Source organism: Anolis sagrei, chromosome 6 (genome assembly GCF_037176765.1).
Source record: "Anolis sagrei isolate rAnoSag1 chromosome 6, rAnoSag1.mat, whole genome shotgun sequence".
Classification (NCBI taxonomy): Eukaryota; Metazoa; Chordata; class Lepidosauria; order Squamata; family Dactyloidae; genus Anolis; species Anolis sagrei.
Genome location: NC_090026.1, coordinates 51,937,591 through 51,957,671, shown reverse-complemented (window position 1 = coordinate 51,957,671; position 20,081 = coordinate 51,937,591). Strand labels below are relative to the sequence as shown.

The following is a 20,081-nucleotide window of genomic DNA, read 5'->3' as shown; positions in this document are numbered from 1 at the left end:
TGTCATATATACACAACTTTAATGGAAAGCAATAATAAAATCCCCAAAGATCAAAAAGGCTCAGCATATCCCTGCAATTTTTAAATCATTGGGGCAAGGGGGGGGGGGGGAGGGTAGGGGAGAGAAAAAGGGAGAACTTAGTAAAATATACCCATCAACTCCAGTTGTGAGTCTTCCTAGAACAAGTTGAAAAGAAGTAGTGACACTGTCTCAACACAGTTTTGTTCTGAACTTTAGAAGAGAGGAAAGACTATAATCTTGCTCCATTTTTTTTTCATGTGGCTCACATGTTTTTAAACTCTCAAGATTTCCAGACAGTTGTTGTAACAGATAGCTATCCAGTCCGGCTGAGTGGATGCCCACTGTACATTGTTGATTTCTCCCTCTGCTGTGTAAGCCAAAATTGGGTCCTCAATGGCACGAGGCATTTGCTGGATATCCCAAATAAGTGCTTGATGGTCATCCGCTGCCCAAATTAAAATACAGGGTTAGAGCTAAGGAAACAGTTTTTACACAGGTGTTTAGCAGTCCCTACAGTCAAAGTGCAACAAATAAGAATGTACAAACAGATCAAAAATTGGATTGTTGTAGGTTTTTTCGGGCTATATGTCCATCGTCTACCTCTGAGGATGCTTGCCATAGATGCAGGCGAAATGTCAGGAGAGAATGCCTCTAGACCATGGACATATAGCCCGAAAAAACCTACAAAAACCCAGTGATTCCAGCCATGAAAGCTTTCGACAATACAGATCAAAAATTAATCCTCAGCTAAGTTACTAGTTTCGCTAGTGTTTTTTTTTTTGGGGGGGGGGGGGGGGGATGGGGTGGAATCACAAGGAACAGCAATATTTAGATTGCTAAGGAACAACTATCGATATCACTATGCAACATGATTTTTGTTCCTGGGTTATAAATGTAATTTCTTAATTTGTTATATCATAAAAATGTGAGAAAATTTATTAAACTGCAAAAACTCTGCTTTTGTGAGACATTCTGCAGCAAATTTTGCAGGAGGTTTAGCACAGTTGGTAAATCATCAGCAATTATAAGATCTATCAACCAAAAGGTTGCAAGTTCGAAGCCCCGGGTTGGCGTGAGCGGCCAACTGTCACCCCTAGCTCATTGTTTACCTAAGCCAGGGGTCCTCAAACTTTTTCAACAGAGGGCCAGGTTACAGTCCCTCAAACTATTGGAGGGCCGAATTATAATTTGAAAAAAAGAAGAAGAATGAATTCCTATGCACACTGCACATATCTTATCTGTAGTGCAAAAAAAACCCCACTTAAAAACAATACAATAATTAAAATGAAGAACAATTTTAACACATATAAACTTATTAGTATTTCAATGGGAAGTGTGGGCCTGATTTTGGCTGATGAGATAGGATTGTTGTTGTTGTGTGCTTTCAGGTCATTTCAGATTTAGGTTGACCCTGAGCGAGGGCCGGGCAAATGACCTTGGAGGGCCGTATCCAGCCCCCGGCCCTTAGTTTGAGGACCCCTGACCTAAGCAATTCGCAAACAGCTTTAGCTGTGATTAGAGAAATTAGGTACTGCTAAAAAAGCGGGGGAGGTGTTTTATGATGCCATAAAAGAAGGAAGAACAGAGAATGCTGGGCGACTAAAAGGAAGGAGGAAGTCCGGACAGCTCTTCGTCATAGAGGATGGAGCAACAGCACCCCCTGGACTCAAGCCCAACCTTCCATGGCACCTCCTTCTATTCTGTCTATCTGTGTATTGTCTATACGAAGCGGAATTGAATGTTTGCCGTGTATGTGTGCTGCGATCCACCCTGAGTCCCCTTCAGGGTGAGAAGGGTGGAATATAAATAGTGTTGTTGTTGTTGTTGTTGTTGTTATTATTATTATTATTATTATTATAGTTTTTCAATGAATATCTCACAGTCTCAAACAATTCAACAACATTTGTGGTAGTCACAAAAACAAAGTTTCTGGAGTATAAACAGAAAATAACACTTTCAAACCAGGAAGAGAACATTTTTCAAATTGTTACATTATTATTATATAATCAATTATATAATATAATAATATTAATATAAAATATTACATTATACAATTTACAATTGTAGCAACTGTCCTAGCAACTGTCCTTTTAGGGAAATTTTTGATATTAAATTTGTGCTACTGTATCTCCTGCAAATTATTATTACACATCTATCGATTTATTATATTTAGGAGTAGACTAGTCATACATCCAATTATTTTGAAACCCAAAATGTATGTCTGTACCCCTTAAAGTTTGGAATATTAGGATTAGTTAAAATGAAATTAATTTAGCCAATTTCTATATAACATTACACTTTCACAAAATACACTTTATTCTAGTTTTTCCTATTACTTCAAAAATGTTAATTATAACTGATCTACTTTGGGGACAAATTAATTTCGATACTATGGGCAAAGTAAATGAAAGTCAAAAGCATAATCTTGATAGGAGATAACAAAAGATAAAGCAACTATAACATACAAACCAAGAAAACTATGGCTATGTAAAATACATAACCAGGACTGCACTCTCACATAACTCATGTAACTATAAATGATTTTTATGGAATGCCTGAACTAATATACATTGGATTGGGTGGTGCGATCTAATTCTGTTTAATATTCTGAGTAACTCAGAACTTGCTCTTATTTAGGCAACAACAGTTTTGAAAAATACCAAACAATCCACTTCAGGTTTGGAGGCAACAAGAATAAATTCATGTTTACCTGCTGTGCAGATATGACAAGAAGAGTGTGGTGCCCAAGCAATGCCATTCACACATGCTCTGTGGTTGTTCAGTCTAGCAACAGGTGTACAAGGAACTCTGACATCTAGAATCACAACCTTGGAAGAAGAAACATACAATATAAAGAATAATATTAGAAAAAATATAGTTTAATCCCCTCTGAAATTAAAGTATTCTTAAAGAATACCATTATTTCAAGAGACTACACCCTTTTCATGTACACTTTGCCTTTAACAGGCAACATAAAAATGACAGTATTTTATTTATTTATTTACTGTATTTGTATACCACCTTTCTCAGCCAATCGGCGACTCAGTATTTCCAGACTACAATCTTGAACCTGTTTTACTTTAGTTAACAATTGCAGGCTATGCACTGGTACACTTTCTCGTTTTAGATGTGGAAAAATTTGCACAAAATGCTATTACTTTGAAACAGTACCTTTTATTTTATTAGAAGACTGTAATACAGGGGTCCTCAAACTTTTTAAACAGAGGGCCAGGTCACAGTCCCTCAAACTGTTGGAGGGCCAGATTATAATTTGAAAGAAAAAAAACATGAATGAATTCCTATGCACACTGCACATATCTTATTTGTAGTGCAAAAAACCCCACTTAAAAACAATACATTTTTTTTTGTCGTGTCAGGAGTGACTCCTGGTGTGAGAGAATTGTCCGTCTGCAAGGACGTTGCCCAGGGGACGCCTGGATGATTTTGATGTTTTTTTTATCATCCTTGTGGGAGGCTTCTCTCATGTCCCTGCATGAGGAGCTGGAGCTGATAGAGGGAGCTCATCCGTCTCTCCCCAGATTCGAACCTGCGACCTGTCGGTCTTCAGTCCTGCCGGCACAGGGGTTTAATCCACTGCGCCACCGGGGGCTCCAACAATACAATAATTAACATGAAGAACAATTTTAGCAAATATAAACTTAATAGTATTTCAATGGGAAAGCCTACTTTTGGCTGATTAGATATGATTGTTGTTATTGTTGTTGTGTGCTTTCAAGTCATTTCAGACTTAGGTTGACCCTGAACGAGGGCCAGGTAAATGACCTTGGAGGGCCGTATTTGGCCCCTGGGCCTTAGTTTGAGGACCCCTGCTGTAATATCAGGAAAATTAATAAGAAGGGATGGACAATATTCACAATCAAAATGACAGTAAAATAACCAAGGGAAGGATGCCATAAGGGTAATGATTTTCTCCCACTTTAGCATGCTCATGCTACTGTCAGCATTCCAGTACAGCTGTTATCCTTCATTTAATATAAAGCAACACTCAAAATATAAGCACATATATCTGATCCCATGCTACAGTGTGTAGGCAAGATGGCTATAACGAATCTGGGAAGAAAAAAAATGAAATCCTTATATATAGCAAAAACACTATCTACTGCGATCTATTAGTATAGAGCAGGGGTCCTCAAACTTTGTAACTAGTGGGCCAGGTCACAGTCCCTCAAACTGTTGGAGGGCTGGATTATTATTTGGAAAAAAAAAACATGAATGAATTCCTATGCACACTGCACATATCTTATCTGTAGTGCAAAAAAAAAAGCCACTTAAAAACAATACAATAATTAAAATGAAGAACAATTTTAACAAATATAAACTTATTAGTATTTCAATGGGAAGTGTGGGCCTGCTTTTGGCTGATGAGATAGGAATGTTGTTGTTGTTGTTGTGTGTGCTTTCAAGTCATTTCAGATTTAGGTTGACCCTGAGTGAGGGCCGGGTAAATGACCTTGGAGGGCCATATCCGGCCCCTGGGGCTTAGTTTGAGGACCCCTGGTATAGTGTCAGTACTGTCCATGCACAAACCACACTGGACACCCACACAGAGCAGTCTCACCTCCATGCCATCCATTGCCATTGTTGCAAGATAATTGGGGTCCTGCTTATTCCAGCAAAGGCGGAGCAAAGGATGGTGCTGGGGATCTTCGTAGATAATAGTGCTGTGCTCCAAGTGACGCAGGTCAAACATTCTTACTGAGCCATCAGCACCAACAGATGCAAACATGTCTCTCCCACCTCCTGCACGGCTGAATGCAATATCATACACCTACTCAGGCAGGGGACAAAAAGGCAATACAATGATGTTGCCTTCCATACCAGATTTTTTTGCTTCACACTAGCTTTTGTGTAAAGACAAAAATATAGCAGAGGTATGTAAAAAACAATCTTGCTTTAGATCACAAGTGTTAAACACAAGACTCAAGATGCCAAATCCAGCCTGCCAAGTTGAGGACTATAACTTCTGTGTTCCTCATCATTAGACATCATGACTCAAACTGATGGGAAATGTGATATAGTAACATCTGAAAGGTTGCAGTTTGTTATGTTTATCAGGATAGTGGGGTTTGAACTTTTTGGGATAAAAGATTGGTTTTTCTTTTTTCAATTGCATGATAGATTTAGGAAGGATGTAAAGATAGGAATTGCAGCTAAAAAATTAGAGTTAGAATTTATCTTTGAGAAGGGCAACAAAGGACTAATATCCAGGCTCTACAAATATATCTTAGAATACAATTTAATAGACAACCAGATAAAAACTGTTATGATTACGTGGCCCAAAGATTTAGGAAGAAATATTGATTTGAAAGAATGGGAACATTTATTTTAATTTTTAATTTTTTTTATTTGAAACATCCCATCAACAAAATTTTGCCATACATGACTTATTTCAATATACATTATTCCAAAAGTAAATATTCCTTAAATGACATTTTATACAAAATATTTTATAAAATATAGAATGGGAACATTTGTGGAAAAAAGGATTTAAATTTTCAGTGGCCAGCTCAATGTTTAAAATGTTTTATAGAACTTACATAACACCAGATTTATTGGCCAAAATAGAGAAAACAGGACAAGGGACTTTCTGGAGATGTAAGAAGGTGGAGGGATCATTTCTCCATGTATGGTAGACTTGTAATATAGTTAAAGAATTTTGGAAAAAAGTGATGAAAGAAACAAACAATATGATTAACAAAAAGGTTAAGAAAAACCCAGAAATGTGCCTATTAGGACTATTTAGAATGTGTATCTGTGCAGGAGATGAAGAAATTTGTCAATATTGCTTTGTTGCTGCAAGACGAATAATAGACAAAACTTGGAAAGGGGAAAAAGAGTTATATATTAAAGATTGGAGAGATACATTATATAGATTATATCAAAATGGTCAAACTGACAAATAGCAGCAGAGGAGTATTTGGAAAACAAGACAAAAGTAAACGTGAAGAATGCCATAAAGGGAATTCAGTGAAAGAAGATATATGGGTAGTTGCTGATTAGTTATGTGATCCTTTTTTGAGGGGCTTCGGAAGTCATGGGATGGGGGTTCACGGGTGGGGGATAGAGGGTTGGGAAATGTTAAGGTAAGCCAAGTCTGATTGTTTGTATGTTTAACAAGCATTGAATGTACACCATTTTGTAAATCTTTTGCATATTTTTTCTTTTGTTTATTTCTTTTGTTTCCTATATACACTATAAAACATTAAATTTTTTTAAAGGATAGTGGTGTTTGAATTTAGATACAGGGCTTGTGGATATGATGTCTGATTTTAAAATGTTCTTTAACCTTTCCCCAACCTCAGAGCCAAAAGTGTTGTTGGATTGCAATTCCCATTATCCCCAGTCCACATGCTGGATAATCAAAGGTGATGGGAGTTGTCATTCAATAACATCTGGGGACCCACATAGGGTAAAAATTAAAGAACACAAACTGCTATATTAAAAATATAGTTGGGCCACTGTATCCACGGTTTCTCCATCCATGGATTCAGTGGCCCTTTGAAGGCAATCTCAATGAAAATATGTTTGATACCCCTGCTTTAGATAAAGAAGGTATTATCTACAAATTATAGAAGTTGATATGGGCCTCTCTCATAGGACTATTTTATGTTACTTCATTGTATGTGTTCCCTATAACCCATGAATCAGTACAAGGAAGAAAAATAAACTTATTTCTGGAGCACTAACAATGTCCTCAAAACAGTTAATGACAGGTCAATCAATACCCCGCCACTCACCCCCATTTTATAGACTGGAACATATTTCACAAGATTCACAAGTGTGATATCTCCCAGTAAATAAAGCAAGAGAAAAAAATGCACACTCACCTCTTTATCATGAGCAATCAGCTGGGTCTTGACATGGCCTGATACCAAATTCACTCTTCCCAAGACCTGACCAGTCTCCAAACCCCAGATGGTGCATGTTGTGTCGATACTAGAGGTACCTAAGGCAAAAACAACAGCAAACCCCATTGATATTAAGAACTCTGCTTGGCTTCACGGCATATGTAATCACAGCAAAATAGTTTAGCTGCTGCAGATATGGCCAAATAACTAGTATGTCAGTCACATAAGAAGCTGAATTTACAAGTGGGAAAATAAATAAAAGTTTGGAGAGATTCATATGATTTTTTTAGTATTCTCATTTGCTTCATTTATTTTCTGTTTATGTATTTGAGACATACAGGAAGCAAGAAGCAGTCATTAAATGTAGGGATAGGTGAACACAAAGAATTCCTTTTTGGACAATATAATTCAACAACAGAGCCCAACACAACCAAGCCTTTTAACCTGCATGCTACACGAGTATGCCAGTTTGCCTGCTTTGAGTGTCTATGCAATAGTAATTAGAGTCCCTGTTTAATTGAACTAATATAAAAACTTTCACCATATACTAGATGCTAATTCAACTTATTATTTATTAAATAAGTAAATGAAGTAAGTCAAGAACTGTTTTTCAGCTTCAAGGGATTATTTACTGTTTGGAAAGTACTCCAGATTCAAAGAACTAGAGAAATCTCTTCCAAGTCTATATGCGATTCCTTGTATCGAGAAGAAATGACAGCCAAATGACCTTGAAACAGTAGCTATTTTATCACCTTTCAGCTATATCCAGACTGGCAAATGTTAACTACTTGAATCAGTCTCCCAACAGCATTCTTCAGAATTAGTGTTTCAATCTTACCCAGTAGATAGGGATCAACCTCATTCCAATCAAAGGATGTCAATGGAGCACAGAAGTCAGAATTCTTATTGTTGTTCAACAAACACTCTAGTCTTGTCTCTGTTTCACCCACCTGTAGCAAGAGATGCAAATATATAATTTTATCACAACAGCAAATCTACTTGCCTGATGAAAATACTGGTAGTGTGAACCCTCAAGTGCATAGTTTAGGAGATACTCTGAAGTTTTTCTACCAGAAAAGGCAAGATAACAGACAATAAATCATTATTACTAATAATATTACAATATGATGGTATAGACAATATAGTAATATATAATACTGATATTGTATTATGCATATATATATATATATATATATATATACATACATATATATATATATGGTGTGTGTGTGTATGTGTATGTATGTGTATGTCTGTCTATCTGTCTATCTATCTGTCTATCTATCTATCTATCTATCTATCTATCTATCTTGTAAGCCGCTCTGAGTCCCCTTCGGGGTGAGAAGGAAGGCATATAATTTTCTTATTGTGGGCACTATTTATTTATTTATTTATTTATTTAGTACACTTGTATACCGCTAATATCTCAGCCTGTGCGGCGACTCATTGCGGTTTACAACATATTTAAAAATACAATATTCACTTTAAAAATATAAAATAAAATATAAAAATACATACATATACATACATAGTATTGGGCCACCAATACTATGCTGTGCCGGTTGTTAGCCGCCCTAAGTCCTTCAGTGGAGGTGAGATAGGAGGGGATATAAATGCCCTAAATACAATTTAAAAATTCCTTAACTACTTTGCCCAAAGTAGTCCTTCAACAGAAACTGCAACATGAATATTATTGTATTTCTTGTTGGCAGGCAAATATCATGTTTGTCTGCCATTTGTAACATTTCCAGCCTCCATTGGTGGTTCTGAGCTACCCCAGAAAATGCATTCTGAACAGCCAACTTACTCTCCATACGCGCAAGTAGTCACCACTGGTTGCCAAAAGGTCTGGATAAACTCCTTTGGTATCTGGGATCCACATGAGCTTGGTAGTGGGATATGGATGATCAAAGGTATTCCTGCACATGAACTCTGAGCTTTCTTCATCCAATCCAACAAGTTGGACCTAGAAGAAAAGATTCAAGAGTCAAGCAGACTATTAAGGATATTTGCAGAAAACACATTAAAACCAAATATCATTGCTTGGTTATGTGGGATGTTCCACATACATTTATCATACCAAGTTTACCACTACTGAAATGTAAACTGATGTGCATTTATGCACATGCATACACATACACACACAAATCAGTCTGTATTTGCATATTTATAATACATATATATATATGTTTGTGTGTGTACACAAACACACATATCTATACTTCTTATTCTTTCCCAATGACCAAAGACCTTATATTTGCAGAAAAAGCACTAAGTGTAGGTCATTCCCATCAGCTTTTTTTTTTTAAAGCTTTAGGCCAGGGGTCCTCAAATTAAGGCCCGTGGCCGGATACGGCCCTCCAAGGTCATTTACCCGGCCCTTACTCAGGGTCAACCTAAGTCTGAAATGACTTGAAAGCACACAACAACAACAATCCTAGCTCATCAGGTCCACACTTTCCATTGAAATACTAATAACTTTATATTTATTAAAAAAAGCTTCATTTTAATTATTGTATTATTTTTAAATGTTTTTTTGTGCTACAAATAAGATATGTGCAGTGTGCATAGGAATTCATATATGTTTTTTTCAAATTATAATCCGGCTCTCCAATAGTTTGAGGGACTGTGACCTGGCCCTTTGTTTAAAAAGTTTGAGGATCCCTGCTTTAGGCCATAAGGTATATTTTAAAGTACAAAAGCATGTTTACAGAGTTCCTGATGCTATTGCTATTGACTTCTTATCTTTTTCCTGTGCCTTTCCCAGAACCTCTTCCCAAACCTAAGGAAAAACTGAGCAGAATTGTAGTGCAATGTCTTTATGGACAGAAAATTGTGATTGAGGAATGGGGAGGAGTTCTGTCCAAGGTAGTTAGAAGACACTGCTTGCATTTGTGTTTCAGAGCTACTTGTCACATAAATCTTTACCCTATTATTTCCAAATCTTTCTATTTATCTCATTAAGTCCTCTCTTATATACACATATATGCATCCATACATCTATGCCGATATACTGTATATACTCGAGTATAAGCCGGCCCGAATATAAGCCGAGGCACCTAATTTTACCACAAAAAAGTGGGAAAACTTATTGACTCAAGTATAAGCCGAGGGTGGGAAATGCAGTAGCTACGGGTCAATTTCAAAATAATAAAAATAGATACCAATAATTACATTAATTGAAGCATCAGTAGATTAAATGTTTATTAATATTTACATAAAACTAATATAAGACTGTCCAACTCTGACTAAACCATTATTCTAACCTTCTTCCATGTACATGTGTTTACGAATCCTTCCAATAATAATAGAGTAAAATAATGTAATAATAATAAAAATAATAAAGCACCGGGATTGTGGCGCAGCTGGCTGAGTGTCAGCTGCATTAAGATCACTCTGACCAAAAGGTCATGAGTTCGAAGCCAGCCCGGGCTGGAGTGGGTGTCCAGCCATTGTGTAGCCCGTTGTCGACCTTTGCAACCCGAAAGACAGTTGCATCTGTCAAGTAGGAAAATAAGGTACCACCTTGTGTGGGAGGCTAAATTTAACTAATTTATGAGGCCATAAAGAAAGAAGACTCCGGGGAATGTGGAATGCGGAAGAACTTCATCGGTGTCGTTGATGGACAATGAAAAGCAGCAGCTCCCCTGGCGGCCAGAAAAAAAAAAGTTAAATAGCCTTTGTCTGTTAAATGTTGTTTGTCAAACTGGCATTGAATGTTTGCCATATATGTGTTTACTGTAATCCGCCCTGAGTCCCCTGCGGGGTGAGAAGGGCGGAATATAAGAACTGTAAATAAATAAATAAATAAATAAATAAAGTTAGCCTATAAAATGCAATAATAATAATAATAATAATAATAATAATAATAATAGAGTAAAATAATAAATAACCTTGACTCGAGTACAAGCCAAGGGGAGCTTTTTCAGCCTAAAAAAAGGGCTGAAAAACTATGCTTATACTCGAGTATATACAGTATATCTGAAAACATTTCACTCTCTGCACCAGTTCAACAACTTTTTGCTCTCATAGAACACATAATCATGACCTCCACGCCTGACAATAAACTATATAATTAAAGGATTCAACTATACTGTTTGCTTGCGTGTTTCTAAACTGCAAAATTCAGAGTTAATGAAATACAAGCACCGATGAAAAATTAAAACAAGTTGCCTTGGTGCAAGGCAGGAAAACTAGATCTTTCTTTTAAAACAGGGTGTAAGTGAAAGGAATTTGGTGCTCTTGAAGTTCCCTGTGAAGTGATGTGAGGATAAAGAAGCTCAGCTTCACTTCTGCTTCCATTTACTGGAACAACTACAGTGCTTGCTTCTAAGTAAGCATGGCTGGTGACTATGTAATATGGGAAAATCTTAGCATCCATTTTGAGAAAAGTCAATGCAACATTTTAAAGAAATGGTGGTGTATTCCCAGCTGGCAAATTGATGGTATGTGCCTTAAGAATAATTGGCATATTGGTGAGATATCAAAGTTTCTGAAATCAGCAGCAGCCACCACAAACAGAAGGAATGAGACAAGGCTGGCGCTAGTGTTACTTATTGGGCAAGTAAGGTGGAGAGTGTAAAGGAGAGCAGAAAGCCCAGTGCAGAATCAATTGTACCCTTCATTCGCTGGGAAATGACAGAAACAGAGGGGCGTTCAAAATCATACCAAGCATCCTCTGAGGACTTACAAGAATAACCCAATCTATTTTTGCTGTTTTTTCATATCAAAAGGATTGCATAAATTAGTATAAAACCGATAAAAATAGAAGGAGTGCAGGTGGCTAAATATCTTTTGACCAAAAACGGGCAACAGCAATGGCACTGTCTGTAATCTCCAACAATTCTTCATCTGTACATGAGGCAGGGCATAGTGGATAAGCATACAGATGCGGAGTTGTCTGTTTTGCTCCACAGTCACACTAGGTGTGAGATTCTTTTAGGTAGTGCCATTTTGTCAGGTTCTCTTTTGATCTGCCCACTCCACTTCTGAGTCTGTTCAGGGACTTCCAAGTTGGCCATTCTTGGTTTGCCCCTCGTGGGGGGGGGGGGGGGCATCCAGTTGGGGTTTCCTGGTTTAGCTGCCCAGAGGGATACCCTTGCTGTTGCTGGGGGAACGCCAAGAGGAGTGGTAGTTCTCATAAAGCTTTCCCTTGATTTGAGTCTACTGGGAGGAGGCTGGTAACCTTGTAGTGGGTGGCTTTCACAGTGTTCAGCCTTATTTCTCTCACATTTATCAGCAATTTCCCGTCACACATCGGGGGGGGGGGGGGGGGAGCCAGCTAGCTTGTAGAATTTATCAACAGGTGTAGGTTTAAGACATCCTGTGATTATTCTGCATGTTTCATTCAATGCTATGTTCACCTGCTTTGCTGTTTAGATTCAAAGAATCTAAATAAATAGAATAATAGTAGATTACTATGAATTTTTTTGGGCTGTATGGTCATGTTCCAGTAACATTCTCTCCTGATGTTTCACCTGCATCTATGGCAGGCATCCTCAGATGTGGGAATGACGCAAGTGGGGTGTATATATATCTATGGAATTTCAGGGTGGGAGAAAAAAACTCTTGTCTGTTTGAGGCAAGTGTGAATGTTTCAATTAGCCAGCTTCATTAGCAATTCAGTAGCTTGCTGCTGCAAAGCCTGGCTGTTACTGCCTGGGGGCATCCTTTGTTTGGGCGGTGTTAACTGGCACTTGATTGTTGGCTGTCTGGAATTCCCATTTCTGAGTGATGTTCTTTATTTACTGTCTTGATTTTGATGTTTTTTTTTAATACTGATAACCAGATTTTGTTCATTTTCATGGTTTTCGCCTTTCTGTTGAAGTTGTCCACCTGTTTGTGGATTTCAATGGCTTCTATGTGTAGTCTGACATGATGGTTGTCCGAGTGGTCCAGCATTTCTGTGTTTTCAAGTAGCATTCTGTGTCCAGTTCGGTTCATCAAGTGTTCTGTTATAGCTGACTTCTCTGGCTGAATTAGTCTGCAGTGCCTTTTGTGTTCTTTGATTTGTGTTTGAGCAATGCTACATTTGGGGGTCCCTATGTACATTTGTTTACAGTTGTATGATATAGGGTAAACTCCTGGAGTGGTCAGAGGATTCCTCTTATCCTTTGCTGAATGTAGCATTTGTTGAATTTTCTTGGTGAGTCTGTAGATTGTTTGGAGGTTCTCTGGTTGAGTTAGTCTACAGACCCACCAAGAAAATCAAGACAGTAAATAAAGTAAATAAAGACCACCACTCAGAAACAGAGGAATTTCAGACAGCAGACAATTTCAGGCAGCAACAGCCAGGCTTTGCAGGTCAGGAGTGCTTACTATCACCATTTCCACCAGCTGCGCCCCTTCCTAGATTTGGAGGACCTGAAGATGGTAGTGCACGCACTGGTAAATTCAAGGTTAGAGTTTTGCAATGGGCTTTACATTGGGCTACGCTTGTACCAAGTTCAGAAACTCCAACTGGTTCAAAATATAGCATCCAGATTGGTTACAGGATCATCTAGGAGTGAGCATATTACACCTATCCCAAAGTCACTCCACTGGGTGCCAATAAGTTTTCGGGCAAAGGATAAGGTGATGGTTTTGACCTTTAAAGCCCTACATGGTTTGGGTCCAGGTTACTTAAAGGACCGCCTTCTCCCATACAATTTGCTCCACTTCAGTCTTCTGGGGGTGTCTAATCCAACCAGACAGAACCCAACTGGCTACCGTCACTCAGAAGACCTTTTCACTGGCTGCCCCGAGGCTGTGGAATGACCTGCCAGTAGACCTCAACGGCTAAATCAGCTGTTGGAATTTAAGATACAAGTGAAGACCTGTCTCTTCTGGCAGGCCTACCCAGACAGTCTTTAAACATAAACATGAATTTTAATGCATGCCCTTTCCTTAATCTGTTTTGTCTGTTTTAATGTATATTTCATAGATGCATTTTGGTATGTAACTTTTATGGAGGTATGTTATAGTGTATTTGTAGTGTTTTTGGTGTATTTATGTATTTTAATTGTTTTGTAACCCACCTCGAGCCATGAGGAGAGGCAGGTAAGAAATAAAATTATTATTATTATTATTATTATTATTATTAATTTACTGACACAGCAAACGAGATCTATATGCTGGATTTCGTATCACAAGTCGAACACTTCCCAAGTGTCTAGGACTGTGTGATGTACTTTCAAATTATGCGTGCAGATCCAAGTAAGGTGTCCTTTTGCAGCTGACAGATCGTGATTTTGTCAATGTTTATTATTTCCAAATGCCGGCTGAGATCTTTTGGCACGGCACCCAGTGTGCCAATGACCACTGGGACCACCTGGACTGGTTTATGCCAGAGCCTTTGCAATTCGATTTTGAGGTCCTGATTACGGCTGAGTTTTTCCTGTTGTTTTTCCTATTATTATTATTATTAATAATAATAATAATGCTATTCAAACTTGCTAATTGCAACATTCACACTTGCTTCAAACAGACAAGAGTTATTTCTCCCACCCTGGATATTCCAGATATATATATACACACCCTACTTGCCTCATTCCCAACAGACCTCTGAACAAATCTGAGGATGCCTGCCAGATGCAGGTGAAATATCAGGAGAGAGTGCTACCGGAACATGGCCATACAGGTTGAAACACTCACAGCAATCCAGGGCCTTTCCTCAGAGTCATATAACCCAGAAAATCAAGACAGAAAATCCCACAATATCTGCTTTGAACTGCGGGCCTTTCCAGATATGCCTTATATCCCAGGATCTGACCCCAGGTTTTCTGCTTTATACTAGACTAGCCATCCCCTGCCACGCGTTGCTGTGGCCCAGTGTGTGTATATGTGTTTTGTGAGTGTATATACTTGTGTATATTTATTTTTTATTTATTTCAATTATTTGTACTCCACCCTTCTCAACCCCCGCAGGGGGACTCTTATGTGTATATACACACGGAAATGAGCACCAACTCCCAGAGTCGGACACGACTGGACTTAATGTCAGGGGAAAACCTTTACCTTTACCTATGTGTATATATTTGTGTATATGTGCATATATGTGTTTTTGTGTATATATCTGTGGTTTTGCGTAGACGTTGTAATATATATTTTATTTTTTGGCTTTTTAAGTCCCTTCCGCTGTGTTTTTCAGTGTTTTTATGAGTGATGGTGACCTGTTGGCCTGATAGGTGTATTGTGTCCAAATGTGGTGGCAATTCATCCAGTGATGTTTGAGTTATGTTAATCCCTGCCATGCGTTGCTGTGGCCCAGTCTGTTGATCTGGAAAATAAGTAATGTGAAAGAGTGGGGTTCTAATATATGTAATTTCTTATTTCTTGTTGTTTCTTTGTCAGTATTCTTGTGTAGATTGTCTGGTTTGCCTACTCTGGAATATGGAACATATAATTGTTCTTTTTTAGGGGTCCCTTTCAAATCTATGACACTATATATGTGTGTGTGTGAGAATCATATATATCGAGCTATATCTATGACTGGATGACTCTTTGTCAGGAGGGGTCTGATTACATTTTCTTGCCCTGGTGAAGAGAGCTGTTCTGGATGGCCTTAAGTATTTTCTGTTGGTCATGGAGGTTCTGTGTGGGAAGTTTGCCCCAATTCTGTCGTTTGTGGAATTCAGAATGCTCTTTGATTGTAGGTGAACTATAAATCTCAGCAACTACAACTCCCAAATGTCAAAGTCTATTTCTGCCAAACTCCATCTGTGTTCATATTTGGGCATATGGAATATTCGTGCCAAGTTTGGTACAGATCCATCATTGTTTGAGTCCACAGTGCTCTCTGGATGTAGGTGAACTACAACTCCCAAACTCAAGTTCAATGCCTACCAAACCCTTCTAGTGTTTTCTATTGGGCATGGGAATCCTGTGTGCCACATTTGGTTCAATTCCATCATTGGTGGAGTTCAGAATGCTCTTTGAGTGTAAGTAAACTATAAATTCCAGCAACTACAACTTCCAAATGACAAAATCATAATTTTTTGAGTGATGTTCGCTCCTTGGGTTAGTGGGTGTCTTGTGGTCAAATTTGGTGTCAATACGCCCAGTGGTTTTTGAGTTATGTTAATCCCACAAACGAACATTACATTTTTATAAATAGATATTATTATCATACTAGCCATCCCCTGCCACGCGTTGCTGTGGCCCAGTCTGTGTATATGTGTTTTGTGTGTGTATATATATATGTGTGTATATATGTGGTTTTGCGCATGCGTTGTAATGTAATTTTTTTTGGCTTTTTAAGTCTCTTCTGCTGTGATTTTCAGTGTTTTTGTGAGTGATGGTCACTTTTTGGAGTGACAGGTGTATTGTGTCCAAATTTGGTATCAATTCGCTGTGGCCAAACTTCCCTTCCTCTTTTTCTCCTCCTTTCCTTTCCCTTTTTCTTCTTCTCTCCTTCCTTCCTTCTCTCCTCTTCCCTTCCTTCCCTCTCTTTTATTTCCCCTCCCCTTTCTCTCCTTTCTTCCTTCACTACCTATTCTTGGATTGAAACCCCCAACAGTCCTGATCAATCAATCTACCTACCTACCTACCTATCTCTATCTAATCTATGTTATCTTGCTGGGAGTTGCAGTCCAGGAATAGGAAATTGGAAATATGCAGGAATTGGGATGCTCTCAAAGAAATCCAAGGAGAAGCAAGCTTGGAAGCAGTGCATTTGGATCATCCTCCCCTAAAGGGCCTGGTCTAGGGGATGCTGGGAGCTGTTGCTTTTGTGCATGCGCTGCATTGTCGTTTAGCTTTTGGGGGGGGGGGTTAAGTCCTTTCCGCTGTTTTGGGGAGGCGTTTATGAGTGATGGTCACTCATTGGCCTGATAGATGTCTTGTGTCCAAATTTGGTGTCAATTCATCGAGTGGTTTTTGAGTTATGTTAATCCCACAAACGAACATTACATTTTTATTTATATAAATATACTTAGCTGTCCCCTGCCACGTGTTGCTGTGGCCCACGTGGGGGTTCTGAGTGGGGGTTTGGCCCAATTCTATCATTGGTGGGACCCAGATTGCTCTTTGTAGGTGAACTATAAATTCCAGCCACTACAACTCCCAAATGTCAAGATTCTATTTTCCCCAAGCTCCACCAGTGTTCACATTTGGGCATATCGAGTATTCGTGTAGAGTTTGGTCCAGATCCATCATTGTTTGTGTCCACAGTGATCTCTGGATGTAGGTGAACTTAAACTCCAAAACCAAGGACACTGCCCACCAAACCCTTCCAGTATTTTCTGTTGGTCGTGGGAGATCTGTATGCTAAGTTTGGTTCAATTCCATCATTGGTGGGGTTCAGAATGCTCTGTGATTGTAGGTGAACTATAAATCCCAGCCACTACAACTCCCGAATGTCAAGATTCTATTTCCCCCAAACTCCACCAGTGTTCACATTTGGGCATATCGAGTATTCGTGTAGAGTTTGGTCCAGATCCATCATTGTTTGTGTCCACAGTGATCTCTGGATGTAGGTGAACTTCAACTCCAAAACCAAAGGACAACACCAAACCCTTCCAGTATTTTCTGATGGTTGTGGGAGATCTTTGTGCTAAGTTTGGTTCAATTCCATCGTTGGTGAGATTCAGAATGCTCTTTGATTGTAGCTGAACTATAAATCCCAGCAACTGCAACTCCCAAATGACAAAATCAATTTTTTTTTAGTGAAGGACATATATAGGGTTGCTGGGTGTATCGTGTCCAAATTTGGTGTCAATTCCCCCAGTGGTTTTTGAGTTATGTTAATCCCACAAACGAACATTACATTTTTATTTATATAGACTAGCCGTCCCCTACCACGCATTGCTGTGGCCCAGTCTGTGTCTATGTGTTTTGTGTGTTTACGTATATATGTGTGGTTTTGTGCATGCATTGTAATGTAATTTTGGGGTTTTTTTTTTTTTTTGCTTTTTAAGTCCCTTTTGCTGTGTCTTTTTTTTTAAATGAATGATGGTCACTCATTGGCCTGATAGGTGTCTTGTCTCCAAATTTGGTGTCAATTCGTCCAGTGGTTTTTGAGTTATATTAATCCCACAAACGAACATTACATTAGGTTCTTGTGGGTTTTTTCGGGCTATAGGGCCATATTGTAGAGCAGTGTTTCTCAACCTTCCTGATGCCTGATGCCGCGACCCCTTAATACAGTTCCTCATGTTGTGGTGACCCTCAAACATAGTGTTATTGTCATTGCTACTTCATAACTGTAATTTTGCTCCTGTTATGAATCATAATGTAAATATCTGATATGCAGGATGTATTTCATTCACTGGACCACATTTGGCACAAATACCCATATGCCCAAATTTGAATACTGGTGGGATTTGGGGTGGGCGGTTGATTTTGTCATTTGGGAGTTGTTGTTGCTGGGATTTATAGTTCATTTTCAATCAAAGAGCATTCTGAACTCCACCAACGATGGAATTGAACCAATTTTGATGCACAGAACTCCCATGACTAACAGAAAATACTGGAAGGGTTTGGTGGGCACTGACCTTGACTTTTGGGACTTGTAGTTCACCTACATCCAGAGAGTACTGTGGACTCAAACAATGTTGGATCTGGACCAAACTTGGCACAAATACTCAATATGCCCAAATGTGAACACTGGCGGAGTTTGGGGAAACTAGACCTTGACATTTGGGAGTTGTAGTTGCTGGGATTTATAGTTCACCTTCAATCAAATAGCATTCTGAACCCCACCAACGATAAAATTGGGCCAAACTTCCCACACAGAACCCCCATGACCAACAGAAAATACTGTGTTTTCTAATGGTTTTTGGCGACCCCCCTGACACCGCCTCACGACCCACCCAGGGGTCCTGACCCCCAGGTTGAGAAACGCTGTTCTAGAGGCATTTCTCCTGATGTTTCGCCTAACGTCAGGAGAAATGCCTCTAGAACATGGCCCTATAGCCCGAAAAAACCCACAAGAACCTAGTGATTCCAGCCATGAAAGCCTTCGACAATACATTGAACATTACATTTTTATTTATATAGATTATATGTGTCCTCACTACCAGATAATCTGGGATAAACAGAAAACCTGGGATCAGATCCTGGGATACAGGGCCTGTCTGGAAGGGCCCTAGATTATCTGAGTCCACATCGCCATATATTCCAGCTCAAAGCAGATAATGTCGGATTTTATTCAGATAACCAGGTCAAAGCAGACATTGTGGGATTTTCTGCCTTGATATTCTGGGTTATATGGCTGTGTGGAAGGGCCCTCTGGAGCCTTCTGCTTGGAATAAATGCCCCAACTGTCACTATGGCCTGTGCGATGATGGGATGTGTAGTTTGGGGAGGTAATTGGCAGAGATGTGTGGTTTTGTGCATGCATTGTAATGTAATTTTGGGGGGGGGGTGGCTTTATAAGTCCCTTTTGCTGTGTGTTTTTTTTTAAATGAGTGATGGTCACTTGTGTCCAAATTTCGTGTCATTTCGTCCAGTGGTTTTTGAGTTATATTAATCCCACAAACGAACATTACATTTTTATTTATATAGATCTGAGTCCACACCGCCATATATTCCAGTTCAAAGCAGATAATGTGGGATTTTATTCAGCTGTGTGGAAGGGGCCTCAGATAACCCAGTGGGATTTTCTGCCTTGATATTCTGGGTTATAGGCCTGTGTGGAAGGGCCCTGTGGAGCCTTCTGCTTGGAATAAGCGCCCCAACTGTCACTAAGGCCTACGCGGTGATGGGATGTGTAGTTTGGGGAGGTATTTGGCAGAGATCGACAGCCACACGGAACTACAAATCCCGGCGGGAGATGTGGCTGTGGAAAAGGGGTCCAGCCTCTGCCTTTCCCTGAGGAGAAGCAGAGGGAGGCCTCCCGCAGCAGGCAGGCAGGCAGGAGAGGGGCCAGGCCTCCGGCCTTGCGTGGCGCCTCACCCGCGGCCTCCCTCCCTCCTCCCTCCCCGCTCTCCGCCGCCTACTTTATTGTTGTATTCCTCCACGAAGCTGCCGAGCGCCAGCCTGAAGCGCTTGTCGGGCCTGACGCTCCAGTTCATGGCGTAGACGGTCCATGGCGCCTCGTACTTGTAGATCTCCTTGCGCTTCCCGTGCAGCGACATGGCGGGAGGGAGGGAAGGCCTCCTCCTCCTCCTCCTCCTCCTCCCGCAGCGGCGGCGGCGGCCCTTCTCCCTCTCCCTCGCACACAACGGCGACCGCCAACTACTCTCCGTCGCCGTTCGCCCACTGCGACTCGGG

At 39.7% G+C, this 20,081-nt stretch overlaps 1 protein-coding gene across 1 annotated transcript; it reads right to left on the bottom strand.

Annotated features, from left to right (window-relative positions):
- DCAF7 (DDB1 and CUL4 associated factor 7) lies at nt 1-20,081 on the bottom strand. Its single transcript, XM_060781317.2, has 7 exons — nt 19,808-20,081; nt 8,698-8,856; nt 7,729-7,840; nt 6,870-6,988; nt 4,601-4,810; nt 2,732-2,849; nt 1-466 (listed from the first exon to the last, which is right to left on the bottom strand). Exons 1-7 carry the CDS (start codon nt 19,943-19,945, stop codon nt 294-296), a joined length of 1,029 nt encoding a protein of 342 aa, XP_060637300.1. The 5' UTR covers nt 19,946-20,081; the 3' UTR covers nt 1-293.